The following is a 14808-nucleotide window of genomic DNA, read 5'->3' as shown; positions in this document are numbered from 1 at the left end:
TGTTTTGTCCCCATTTCCCTCCCCTAATCCCCTCCCAATTTAATTTCTTAATGTATAAAGGCAGCAGATATTTTATCATGTAAGAATCTGAAGTTTTTCTGTATAGAGAATAAGATACTATTTTATTATAAACTTGTAGCTGTGTCATTGTACATGTTTTTTTCTGGCTTAAAGCCTGAATGACCTTGGTTTTCTTATATTGTGCCTCCTATGCTTCTCAGTGGCTTATATGTTTAAGATCATCAGACAGGGTATAAAATCTTTCATAGTTACAAGAAGTAAAAGGTATCCGACTAGTAGAGAACACATGGACAAGTGACTTGCTGGCAATAATTTTGTTGTCATGTCAAGTACTATGGTGGTATAATTGATGTGACAGGACTGGGCTTTAAATGTAGTCCCCTAGCTTGTGCTCACTTTCAGTTTTAGTTTTTCTGTCATTCATTTTGACTAGATAAAATTTAGGTGACAAACATGCACACCAATGAAGGCTGCTTGGTGTAAGTTTAATATTGATGTGTTTTAATGATAAAGATGCAAAGATAGTATTTTTCTTTACTGTATCATGAAAATTGTAATAATTGGTGTCACCTTACATTACAAGATAGAGGGTGGTGTGCTGATGGCACGATCAGCAGGAGATTCTTTTTTATTAATATTATAATTAAATGATTTTCTGGAAAGAGGCCAGAAACAGATGCAAGTTGATCATGCCTTGTCCACTGTTACTTGGCATTATTGCTTCTTTTCTTAAAAAGAATTGATTTGACACCTTGTTTTTACAGGTTGTTATTGATGCCTTCAGATTGATCAATGCTAATATGATGGTCTTAGGACATGAACCAAGACAAACAACTTCAAATCTGGGTCACTTAAATAAGCCATCTATCCAGGTAATGGCTAGATTTTATTAAACGTTCTATGTTACATTTTAAAACTTGATACTTGTGGTTGTGCACTGTGGTCATAACATGTTACCCTACTATTCAGGAGGCTGGGTAAATAAATCTCTGAGACTCTTATCTCCAGTTAACCAGCAAAAAGACAGAAGTAGGGATCAGGATAGAATGGTAGAGTGGCAGCCTTGAGTAGAAAAAAGCTACATGACTGTATTGAGTTTGAAGTATCCCCCTACACACATGCACAGTGTGATTATTAGCATTTTACTTTGTTTACATTTTTTGTTCATTTTAAAAGAGAATTTAGGAAGTGGCACTGTGCTAGTGGTAGAGTGCTAGCCTTGGGGGAAAAAAAGAGCTCAGGGACAGCACCCATCCATGCCTTGACCAACCAGTAAAAAAGAAAAAGAAAGAATTATGCTATAATCCTAGCTATTTGGGAGCTAAAGGATTGAGTGTAAACCAAACCTCAACAGCAGAACAAAAACTTCATCCCAATTACAAAAAGAAAAAAAAAATGTGGAAACCTGGTCTTCATGCATGCTAGGTGAACATTCTATCAGTACACCCCGCTCCATGCCCCTATAGGTCAGTTTTCTATAAGTCAGTAGTAATCTTAGTAGTCTTTAGATTTTCCCACTATATTTTGAGGACACCCTTTTAGGAGCATAGGACAGTCCTTATCTTAAGAGAATTTCTGTGTGGTTAATATTGTAAAGGAGCTTCAAGTGAAGGACATTGGCTGTCAACATTAATTAATTCATAGATATTTCTCACAGGAGAAAATAATGGGAAAACTAACAAATTTTAAGAGGCTCCTTAAGGGTAATCCCTATAAACTATAAATTACTTTTGAGGAAATTTATCTCATTTTATCTAATTTAACCAATGTTATCAATTATTAGTGTTTAAATACTTAATATCCTCTTGAGTGATTAATGTTTTCTTGGTGTCATTCACATGCCTCATTGTTTTAATACAAACCTTCATTGTCTACAAAAATTATATTAAATGTGTCATAGCCTATGTAAGTAATTATTTCTCTAAAGATTAATTAATAGGACAAAAATAAACATGCTTGGTTAAATAGAACACACAAGACAAACACATTATAGTAGCTATTGCTTTTCTTCCTCTGAACCTTTGCTTTGCCATAAGGTTCTCTGGGGAATTGTGGCTTTAACTGTTAACTATGGTTAAGTTTGGTTATACTTTGATAACTTTATATTTTTATACACTTAATCTTGCAGCAATCACTTATCCAAAAATCTTCATTAAAATGAAATGTATTTTCAAAGGATTGTGATATGTTGCTTTAGAAATAAGTATTTTTATATTCAGAGAAAACTGCAAAGTGTAATGAGTATTAAATAACTACCTGTGGTTTAGTTGGGCACAGACAAGCCTATACTTGTATGTTCCAAGAGAATATATTATTGGACCTGTTTAGCCTGTGATAATGACCTTTCTTAAAAACCCCCATAGCACCATACTGCTTCATTATTTTTTTGCAAAAGGTTAAGTAGCATCTCAATATAGAATCATTGTGATTACTGCATGATATATTTCTGCCAGAAGTTTTTACTAATTGTAAATCAACAGCCACCTGTTGAAAATTTTTAAAAAGATGAAAATAGTGCTCTTTTATTTTAAAATTGAGTGTGATTGATATTAAAGTCTATATGTTTTTGTATTAGTCCACTCCCTACTGTTCAGTCTTAACCTTATAATATCTTATAATGGACCTTACGAAGCAGGTACCAAACCTAAGCTCAGTGACTGTGTGTGTAACAGATATAGCATCATTATTTTTCCTGTCATTTTAGTTTGTTTTGCCTTCCAATTAGAATCTGTAAATATATTTATTTCACAGTTTATATAGCGCCCATCAGAATGACATCTATCTGGGTGCTTTACAGTTTTAAGACAATTTCAATACTAAACTGTACAAATGAGCTCAAGCCAAAAAGTGTCAGAACAAGCCACACCTCAGAACACCTTTTTTTTTTTTTTTTTTTTTTTTTTTTTTTTTTTTAAGAAGCTAGAAAAGAAGCAATGCAGAAGGGCCTGCAATGAATGGTAGTACCCACAAGAGCTTTTTAGCATAGATGTTTGCCGGATTCCTAGCTTATAGAAGTCTTTCAGATACTCTATGCCTTTTTTGAAGGGAAAGTTAGACCTTAAGAGGGAATCTGCTCCTAAGCTATCTTTCAAATACTAGTGATAGAAGTCCAGTAACAACCAGTAGCTCCATGTGCAGCAAATTGTTTTTAATTTTTAAAAAATGCCAATGTATTTATACAAGATGTTACTATTTTTTACATCTGAATGGGTTTTTCCTCTTTTCTTTCCATGTTTCTTAAGATTTGTACAGTGAAACATGGTGCTGTTAGAAAATGTTATTGTTTGAAGCACTAATGATACTATTGAAGTGCTAATAGACAAATTTTTCTTTCACTTCCATGTTTTATATTTAAAAATTAAATATTCCTGTCAGGGAAAAGTATAATGCCTGAACAGTACTGTAGGGTTCTATATTCATATGTGAGACTTGTTGTTATTGTATACTTGGAACATTTGACAGTTATATCAAATGTTTAGAATTGAGAATAGGTAGTAACTAAATTTTAAACTATTTATGGCATTTTAGATTAAGTAAGTATTGATGTATAGATGCTTGTGCTAGGGCCTTGAGCCTCTGAGTTTAGTCGGTGCAGATGCATTATGTGATAGAGTAATGTTTTCAATAATTATTAAACATACAGACAACTAAAGTAATTGCGTAGGAACTATTTCACCTATTTTGTACACCAAGCAGCTGAGGCTCAGAAGTCATTCAGGTTATTCAATGAATTCTTGTTTTTTTGAATAATAATTGGAGCTTTAATTGTTTAGTAAAGTAATTTTGAGCCAGACACCAGTGGTTCACACCTATAACCCTAGCTGCTCAGGAGGCTGAGATCTGAGGAGCTGTGGCACTAGTCTTGAGCAAAAACCAAAGTCAAGGAGAGCACCCAGGCCCTTAGGTCAAACCCCAGAACTGTCCCCCACCCCTCAGACATTAATTTTGCCATACAACATGGCTATGGTTCAAAAAGATACAATAGGGCATTTAATAAACTTTCTCTACTGTTGCCTTCTGCAGCCTGGTTCTCCACTCTAGAGGAACCCCAAAATATTATTTGTTCTATTTATTTATTTTGTCAGCCCTGGGGCTTGAACTCAGGGCCTGGGCACTGTCCTTGAGCTTACTCAAGGCCATTGCTCTACCACTTGAGCCACAGCACAACTTCCTGCCTTTTCTTAGTATGTAGTACTGAGGAATCGAACCCAGGGCTTCATGCATGCTAGACAAGCACTCTACCAGTAGGCCCCAAAATATTTTTTATTTCTTTTCAAAGTCTTTCTGTTCATATATAGAAAGCTTCATTTTAGAATATGATTTAATGGATATCACTTTTTCTTCCCACTGTAATGTAAAATAATTCAAGACAAGCCAATTTATCTGTGGATCTAAGCATACCTGTTTAAATGTAATGTTTTACGGACTTTTTTTTGTGGGGCTTAAATGTAATGTTTAAACCTATCAAGAATGTAAGAATAATTTAATAGAGTTTGAAGATAAGTAAACTAGCTAGTATAGTTCTCCTGCTTCAAGAGACCGAAGAGCTCTTGGCCAGTTTATGATCTATGATCAATGCATTAGGAGTACATAGTACGTGAGTTAGTAAAATTAAAAGACAGCTTGTATATAACTAAACTTGTTTTATCAGCCACTGTTAACTAGGGTATTTTATAGCTCATTTGTATAGCAGACATCAGAAATATAATGATTGTCACAGTACATATCTAAAATGCTTTCGTACTTGCTAATAAGTCTTTAAAGAAAAAAATCCTATGAATTCTTTTCATGAAAATCCTTAAAATGTATAGACTTAATCCAAGAAAGAATGTAGTAATATGTAACACAGCATATTAGAACTTGGGCTGTGGAATCAGAATGGAGTCAGAATGACCTAGGTTCAGGTTCTGTATTTTGCTAGATACTTTCTTTGTAATAATAGAGGTAGAACCAGCCTACTGGAGACTGTCTTGAGAATTAGATATGATGTATAAAGGAGATGTTAGGTGCATATTAATGTTCACTTCCCTTACCTTCTTTTTGTGTCGTAGCGCCTTAAGACCTATGCTATAAAACTCCTTTAGTTATGTTGATTAGCTTTGCCCTGAATTCATAACAGTTAATCCCTAGTCCCTTTCTGGTTTTTATACTTGATTAAAAAAAACAAACAAACATAAGTTGTTCTGTGTGTTCATACCTTATTAGGCTGATTGCACTTTTTAGCTTCCTCAGACTGCTATTTTGAATCATAGGTGCATCTCTGTTGCTAATGATAGATACTTGGGCAGTTGTGAATTAATTCCAACACACCCAGGATTTTTTTTTTTTAATGAAGCCATGTCATTACCATTGGTTTTCATTATGATTGGTCTTGGAGATTGAGTGTAATGAAAGAAATTCTGGTTAGTGAGATTCATGTGACACTGGGAAAGAATATGTGTTAGATAAGTAGAGTAAACTTTGCAGTGTTAATTTGGAAGTGTGTCTAAACACAATTATTTGGGCCACTCAAAACTGAGTATAGAAAAAGGAAACACCAGATTAATGTGGTGAAGAAATGCATGCATTATTATAGTGTTTTTAAACTTTTCAAATGAAATACCATAGGACTCCCTAAAAATCAGAAAATCACACTTACATTTTGATGAACCTGATTTCTGACTCAGAGCAAGACTGCTGAAATGGTTGAATTTGTTAGGCAGGCTGTATAACATGTTTTAAAAAGAATGTCTCTCATTACTTTAGACTTTCTTTAAACTTATAGCTGAGAAAAAAAATTTTAATCTGAATTTAGGTTCTCTTTAAAATACGATGGAAGTATTATATATAATATGTCGACAATTTCAAACATTTATGTTACTACATTAAAATATTACTTTATTATTTTTCAATTATGTAGGCATTAATTCACGGATTAAATAGACATTATTATTCCATCACTATTAATTATCGGAAAAATGAACTGGAACAGAAGGTAAGTTTAAATTTTTATTGTAGAAAATAATTTTTTTCAAACTGTTTAAACTATTAGCTGATATTATTTAAATCTGAATTTTAAAATTTTATTATAAAGATGATTCAGGGTTATAGTTATGTAAGTCAGGAAAAGAGTACATTTTCATTTGGGACAATGTCACTCTTTCCCTTGAACTTTTGACCTCTTGTTTCTCGTAAAAGTATTTTTCATGTTTTTTCTAAGTTGTCGTCTGTATCTTCCTGGTGTTTGATCTGATCTCGTGGTGTGGTGGCTGGCTGTTCCTTAGTTTTGTTTGTTGGTTTTGTGTTTGTTTGGTTTGTTCAGTGCTACCAAGCTACCACATGAGTCTCAGCTTTCCCCCTACCCCAACTCCTTTTGGTGGTTAACTGGAGATAAGAGTTTCGAGGATTTTCCTACTTGAACTGGCTTTAAACTACAATTCTCTGATCTCAGACTCTTGAGTAACTGGAATTATGAGAATAAGTTACCAGTGCCTGGCTGTATTGTGGTAACTTAAGGAAACTCAAAATAAAGAGTTATGGGGCTTGAACTCTGGGTGTGGGCACTGTTCCTGAGCTCTTCAGCTCAAGGCTACGCCCTACCTTTGGAGCCACAGCCCCACTTCCCATTTTTTAGTGATTAACTAGAAATTAGAGTCTCAGATTCCTTAGTGCCTGGGCTATCTTTGAACCACAATCTCAGCCTCCTGAGTAACTAGGATTACAGGTGTGAGCCACTGTGCCTGACCTGCTGGAATTTGATTATCTTTCATAAATACCTAACATCTTGATAAGGGTTGTATTCTTCCCCTCCCCCCCCCTCCAGTACTAGGCTTAAGCTTAGGGCCTGAGCACTGTCTTTGCTCAGTTTACCACTTGAGCCACAACACCATTTCTGGCTTTTTTTCTGTGTATGTGGTACTGAGGAATCGAACCTGTGTCTTTGTGCATGTTAGGCAAGCACTCTACCACTAGGCAGCCCCAAAGAAATGTTTTGTTCTTGTTTTGTTTTGTTTTGCCAGTTCTGGCTTGAACTCGGGGTCTGACTGCTGTCCTTTGGCTTTCTCAAGGCTAGTCCTCTACCACTTTGAGCCACAGTACCACTTCCTGCTTTTTCTATGTTGTACTGAGGAATTAAATCCTGGTCTTAATGCATGCTAGGCAAGCACTCTACCACCAAACTCCTGGCTCCAAAGAGTTGGTCTTTTTTTCTTCTTCTTCTTCTTTTCCTTTTTGGTCTGTCATGGGGCTTGAACTCTGGGCCTTGGCGCTGTTCCTGAGCTCTTCAACTCAATGCTACCACCCTACCCCTGGAGCCTGATTTTCTAGTGGTTAATTGGAGATAAGAGTCTTATGTTCTTTAATGCCCAGGCTGGCCTTGAGCCAAGATCCTCAGATCTCTACCTCCTTGAGTAGCTAGGATTACAGATGTGAGCCACCATGCCTGGTGTATTCTTTTATTTCTATTTTAGGATTATTTATTGCTGGTGTAATATGTGTTAGTATCTTTGGCTTGAATTTAGAGCCTGGGCCCTGTCCCTGAACCTTTATGCTAGAGCTCTACCACTTGAGCCACAGCCCTACTTCTAGCCTTTTGGTATTTAATTGGAGAAATGAGTCTGTTCTTTCCTGCCCAGGCTAGCTTTGAACAGCAATTTTTAGATCTTGGCTTCCTGAATAGTTAGAATTATAGGCATGAGCTACAGTCACCTGGCTAGTGGTGGAACTTTTATCTTGAAAAGCTTTAAAGCCTTTTTATGCACCCTCTTTACAGTGTTTTCTAACATAATATAAACTTTGTACCATAAAAGCTGCAAACTTCTGAACAAATGGGGTAGTTTTCTAAACTGAACTATACAATTTATATATTCAGATTCTCCTGGTTAAGTGATGCCAGTTAAAATTCGCTTATTCTCTTGGTGTCTGTCGAGTTGGGGATTTAATCCACGGTGTTATGGATGTGAAGCAAATGCTACATTAAAGTATTCTGGTAACAAGCCAATAATCTTTCTGTTGTCACCATTTTTTTGAAATTGCTTAATTTTTTTCCATCTTTTTTTACAAACTAAACAGATTTTTTTCAGTAATAGTCCTTGATTGAAAAAGGGATTGTGTTATAAGACTTTAAGAAAAACTGCCTTAGAAATACAGACTTGACAGATGATGGTTCATGCCTGTAATCTTGCCACTTGAGTTCCAGACCAGCTTGGGTTATATAGCAAGATTCCCACCCCTGCTCCCTGTGTGTATACATACACATACATATATATATACATGAATCCAGTGTGAAAAATATTGAGTTCAGATGTTTGATGTCAGGGTTGCTAAAACAGAATCCAACCCCAGTTTTCAGTGTGACTATAAACTGGATTTTTATGTCATTTACTCCCCAGTTTTGTTGCCTTTTATTTTGACAACATAGAAAGTTTTATGTTTTCAAATTGTAGATAAAATATGAAAAATTTGAAGAAAAATTTGAGATGATCAATTTGTAGGTACATAAATTGAGGCCAAATCAATTAATAAATGGAGCATTTTACCTCCTTGACATTCAAAAATCTGACTATATGAAAATTAGCAGACCTGTGTTTAGTATAAAACATGAATAAATCTACTCCTCATTATATTGTCTGTTTAGATATTATTTGAAAAATATAGACTCTGGTGATCTTAACAGACAAAGCCCTGCTCTCTTGGTTTTGTTTTAGCAGGAGAGAAATACATTAAACAAGAAAACAAAAATTTCAAGCGTTCATACACATTATGAAAATCACAAGTAATCCCGGGCACTGGTGTCTTACTGTAATCTTAGCTGCTCGGGCATCTGAGATCTTAGAATTGCAGTTCAAAGCCAGTCTGGACAGAAAAGTCCAATAGATTCTAATCTCCAGTTAAGCAAGTCCCCCCCCCCCCAAAAAAAAACAAACAAATTAGAAATAGAGCTTTGCTCAAGTGGTAAAGCACTAGCCCTGAGCAAAAAAAAAAAAAGAAAAGAAAATCAGGAACAGTGCTCAAGCTCTGAGTTCAAGTCCTTCCTAGAATCAGCACAAAAAAGAAAAACATGGGGAGATATGAAATCTTTGCTTAAGATAATGTAGGGTGGGCCTTTTTCCATAGTATAGAAGTCATACAAAAGATTAGAATAGAATAGTTTTCTAGATAGGACAGCAAAGGGAACAAAGGCCATGGAATTGGAGCAAGTCCGAGATTACATATTTTAAAAATCTCTAATTAGGATTTATTTGAAACACTGAAGTCAAATTTGTTAATACCAACAGTTTTGGGGTGTGAGGTTTTTTTGTGTGGTGGGGTAATGTCCTTTTATCAAGGGAATTTTCTTACTAAAGTAATTGTTGTTTATATTTTTAGATGTTGCTAAATTTGCATAAGAAGAGCTGGATGGAAGGTTTGACACTTCAGGACTACAGTGAACATTGTAAACACAATGAATCAGTGGTAAAAGAGATGCTAGAATTAGCTAAGAATTACAATAAGGTAAAACAATTTTTGGACTGGGTATGTTAGATGTCAAAAAAATGTGTTATAATTAAAAATAGAGAAGGCTGCTTTGTAGACTAGATAGTAAATGTTTGCTTTATAGGTCAACGAATTTCATAAATGTCCTGCATACTGCCATTGGGCAAAAGTGACCATCAACAATATGTAAATAAATGAAAGTGGTATGTTCTCTTAAGATAGACAAGCCCATAGGCTGTATGTAGTTTGTATTGACCATATAATTAATTGCATATTTGAAATCTTTGCATAATTCAGAGAAATTTTCTTGTAAAGGAAAGAGAAGAAGATGTAGATAGTAGCAATAGCATGTAATATTTACTACATGTAATTTATGGACTTTCGTATTTCCATGTAGTAAATACTGAAAACCTATGCCAGGCACCAGGTATATGGTAAAAAGCAAGAAAGGGTAAGTCCTTATTAGTCAAGGAACTTACTTTCTGTAAAGGAAAGAAACGTAAGTAAACATAATGCATTGTGCTATGGGAAAAGTAAATAGGGTAATGTAAAAAAAAAATACTAAAAGAGAGGCCGGGAGTTTGGCCTAGTGGTAGAGTGCTTGCCTTGCATGCAGTAAGACCTGAAGTAGTGCTAAGGCTCAAGTGGTAGAGCTCTAGCCATGAGAAAGTCCAAGGATAGTGCTCAGGCCCTGAGCTCAAGCCCAGCACTGGCAAAAAAAAAAAAAAAAAAAAGTAATCAAAGAGACTAGTTACTCCATATTTGGACAAAGTTGTACTATGTAAAGCCTCCTGAAAATATCTATTGTATGCTAAAATATGTATTTCCATAATGTTATTTTTAATTTTTTCCAAATTTTATATTCTTTTACAAATCTGAAATTAAGAGAATACTAGAAACCAGCCACTTGTGGCTCATGCCTGAAATCCTGGCTACTCAGGAGGCTGAGCCCTAGGGATAATGGTTCAAAGCCAGCCTGGGTAGGAAAGTCTGTGAGACTGTGATCTCCAATTAATCACTCCCAAACTGGAATTGGAATTGTTGGTCAAAGTGGCTAACCTTAACCAAAAGATGCCCACGGTCAGCACCCAGGCCCCCAAACAAAATCCTTGAGATTTTACTAAATGTTACCTTCCATGTTGTATTAACCAATGCTGCCATAATAAATTACCATAAACTAATGACTTGAAACAACAAAAAATGTATTTTCTCACATAGGCTAAAAGGCTGAAACTAAGATGTTAGCAGGACCTTGCTCCCTCTGAAGTATGTAGGAGATGACCTTTCTTTCTCTTTCCAGCTTCTAGTGATCCTAGGCATACTTCAACATCAGCAGTGTAACTCCAATATTTAATCAGAAATGGAATTATAGTATATATTATTGAAGCATCATTCGGTCCCATGTAACATAGTTCTCAAGTTTTTAGACCCAGATCTACATTAAAAAATCATTATAAAGTGGATGAATCTAGAGCGAATCATGCTGAGTGAGACAAGTCAAGACCTAAGGAACAAAAGGCGCATGGTATCCTTAATATGCGGTTATTAAATCCAAAGAGTACAAGAGCGAGAACTCAATAACTGCATACCCAAAGCTATGGACATGGTAATGATAATACAAACATAACTATATACACAAAAAAACCTATGACTATAATCATAATGTTTTATTTCATAAACTGATATGTTTCTATGACATACAAACCGTTAGCCTAATTTTGATTAAGTTCTAAAGACTAAGTCCCAGAGAATGTAATTAGAGATTCCCTCCTTGAACAATTGTTTGTTAAACTTGTCATTTAAAATATGATGTAAACATAAGCCAAAAAAATAATTATAATTATAATAAGCTGGGCACTGTGGCTCATGCCTATAATTCTAGCTACTCAGGAGGCTGAGATCTGAGGATCGCCAGCTATGCATGAAAGTCTGAGACTTTTTTCTCAAATTACATCATGGCAGAGCCAGAGTGGTGCTGCTGTGGCTCAGATGGTAGAATGCCAGCCTTGACCAAAAGGAACTGAGAGACACCACCCAGGCCCAGGACCAGCAAAAAGAAAAATATCTATAGGGTTTGTGTTTTGACCTCTTAAGTACATTTTTGTATGGTGATTATACAGAAATATGTGATGATCCAGAGGAATTGGAAGTGTGGCTTGGGTGCTGGAGCTCCAACCAGTGAGCAAAAGCATCAGATACCAAGTTCAAGTCCTAGACTCTGGGGAAAGAAAAACAAAAATTTGAAACTGTGTTTATTACATGTAACACATTCATTTTACTGCATTTCAGTTACATGTATGCACACATGCAGTATCGTGTGTATATATGTGTGCGCACATATGTGTATATGTATGCATCTGTATATGTGTGTATATATATACACATATATACACACATACATATACATACTGTGACATGTAAGAAGTCTGAAAACAGAAGTAGAGAGAACAAAATTGTGGTTACCAAGTAGTTGGAGGAGTTAGGGAAAAAGAGACAATGTATAGTATATAGTAATAGAAGTTGGAATATCAGGTGTTATTTTTTATTGGAAGCATATGTGTTGTATTTGTAGAAACCAATTTTACAACAGTATGGAAGGAATGCTAATTGAGGAAATTCAAATTGAAGATTGTATTGAAGAAGAGTTTGTATTAAATGTCTAAATTACTGTAATGGCAATGAGAATGAAGCTGTCAGGCAAATACACTGGTTATGGAATCAAAGATTAATTCAGTATTTCCTGCCTAGGTAATGCGAAATGCATGAGTACCATTAATTTGCCCAATTTAGGTAGAAATAGGAGTTAAGTTTTAAAGAAGCAGTTAAAAATGTAAGACTAGCCAGGCACTCATGGTTCACACCATTAATCCTAGCTACTCAGGAAACTAAGATCTGAGGTTTTCATGATTCAATACTAGCCCTGGCAGGAAAGTCCATGAGACTCTTTATCTCCAATAAACTGTCCTGCAAAAAGCTGAAGTAGAGTTTTTGTTTGTTTGGTTTTTGTTTTTCTTTTTTGGCTCAAGTGATACAGTGCTAGCCTTGAGCAAAAGAAGCTCAGGGAGAGTGCCCAGGCCTTGAGTTTAAGCCTCAGGACTGGCACAAAAAAGAAGGAAGGAAGCAAGGAAGGAAGGGAGGAAGGGAGAGGGGAGGGGAGGGAAGAGGGGAGGGGAGAGGAGAGGAGAGGAGAGAGGAGAGGAGAGGAGAGGGAGGGAAAATTGAATACAAGATTCTGATGCCCTAGTTAAAATTGATGTAATATTTTTCTTTTTAAATTAACCGTGACTTATTTTTTTGTTTTAATGTTGCTGAAAGTTGCCTGGGGTCAAGGGCTCATGCCTGTATGCTGGATATATGGGAGGCTGAGATTGAGATCATAGTTCAATGCCAGCCTAACAGGAAAATTTATGAGATCTATTCTCAGTGAAGAGATAGACTGAGAAGAGCTACTGAGAAGTCTTAACAGAGGGTATAAGGCTCACATACAACCCTAAGCAGGAACTAATACCCCAATCTCAAAAATTACCAGCATAAAATAAGGCTTAGAGGCTTGGCTCAGTGATTGGAGTACCTGCCTAGCAAGTAGGAGGACCAGACTTCAAACTCACGTGTATATGTATAATAACATGTAATATGTATTATACTATAAATTAGGATTATACTATAAATTAGGTATTCACTAATATAGAATATATATATTGTGATGTTATAACAATATATGACATTTTTATATATGTCATGGATGTGTATATTATAAAGCCCAGGGACAGTTATAAGATTTGTCAGGTACAATAACAAGTCTTTTGAGAGAATTAAGCTTTGATATAGTTAATAGGCTCATAAAAACTAAATTCTAGTAGGTTTGGTTTTGAGGAGCATGCCCTAGTTTATATATTTCAACAGGGAATTCCTTCTGGCACAAGATTATAGGTAAATTATTTATCTTTCTAGTAAATGTCATGCTGTTGAGATTTTCTTGTCATTTAATTTTGTATTTTATGAAGTTATAACAAGTTACTGGTAACAGACTGTAGGAATGGAGTTTATTTCACTGTGTCATTACATATTTAAGTAAATTTGTATTGGTACTACTGCCAGGAAATAACCTATTTATGGTTACTGCTGCCCGTCCACAGAGTTTTTCCTATTTTACAGTTTTAGAATATCTCTGTAGTGCTCAGAAACTTGTAAATTTGGTTTAAAAATGAAAACAATGTGTAAGCTGTGATATGAAAGAATCCAAATTTAGGAATGTAATTCCCTGTATGATTGAAAAATATGGTGGATTTTTTTATAGTAACATTTGAAAATGAAAGGTCCATACTACCATTTTTTTTTCATTTTATTTTTTATTATTGAGATACTACCATATTTTTTGTAATCTCCTTTTCTTTGTTACTGGTTGGTGTTTAAACTGAGGTAATAACTGTTAGGTACCAGTCAGGTTCTAAATGTAAAAAAAAAAGGTTAGAAAATAATTAAATCCTAATGTTTGAAATTTTCAATTTCATGACTGAATTCCACACAGAAATTTTGATTAGTTACTCGTGTGATTTTTTCTAATTACTGTATTGTACCCACAGCCCTGATTATTCCAGTCTCCTTATTTATTCATGCCAAGATGCGTTTGCTAGTTTTTAGATTTTGATAATATTTATTACATATTTATAAATTAGTCTGTAGGTAGAAAATATTGTCAAAGCACATTTTAATAACAAAAATATTCTCTTTTTTGCTTTGGTTAATCTCATATTGTTACTGTATCTGACTTTGTTACCTGGTGTATTGTATATACGTTTGTTTGTTTATTGAAATAGGAAAAGGAAGAATGGAAAACAAGATGGTTAGGAGGGGGGTAAGGGGAAATGGAGACAAAAACCATGAGAAGAAGGGGTATCAGTGTGTGAGAAGTAATGCACCTACTACCTAGCAGATGTAAATGTAACCCCTCTATACATTACCCCGCCAATAAAAAGTAAACTTTAAAAAAGAAAAGAAAAATGCCTGATGCCAGTGGCTCACATCTATCTTCCTAGCTACTCAGGACGCTGAGATCTGATTATTATGGTTAAAGTCAGGTCAGGCACAAAGTCCTCAGGCACAAAACTACCAAGAAGCCAGAAATGAAGCTGTGGCTCAAAGTGATAGAGTACTAGCTTTGATCACCAAAGCTCAGGGACAGCACCTAGACCCTGAGTTTAAGCCCAAGAGTTCAGCACAAAGAAAAAGAATAACAAAAACAATTTCCTTTTCAGTCATGTAGAATTATCTGATAACATGTAAAATATGTAGATTACATTTTAGTTTATTACAGTAGCTATTTTCAATAGAAAA

General features: G+C 35.1%; 1 protein-coding gene across 1 annotated transcript in view; it reads left to right on the top strand.

The window, feature by feature from the left end:
- Positions 1-14808, top strand: part of Psmd14 (proteasome 26S subunit, non-ATPase 14) — an 82290-nt gene that overhangs the window by 58057 nt on the left and 9425 nt on the right. The window contains exons 8-10 of the mRNA XM_090342748.1: positions 786-893; positions 5921-5995; positions 9367-9492. Of these exons, the coding sequence (XP_090198874.1) occupies positions 786-893; positions 5921-5995; positions 9367-9492 (309 nt within the window). The remainder of the gene's footprint in view (positions 1-785; positions 894-5920; positions 5996-9366; positions 9493-14808) is intronic.

Source organism: Megascapheus bottae, chromosome 12 (assembly GCF_031878675.1).
Source record: "Megascapheus bottae isolate mThoBot1 chromosome 12, mThoBot2.hap1, whole genome shotgun sequence".
NCBI classification, from domain to species: domain Eukaryota; kingdom Metazoa; phylum Chordata; class Mammalia; order Rodentia; family Geomyidae; genus Megascapheus; species Megascapheus bottae.
Note: the sequence above shows the minus strand (reverse complement) of the source record. Positions and strands in the feature narration are given on the sequence as shown.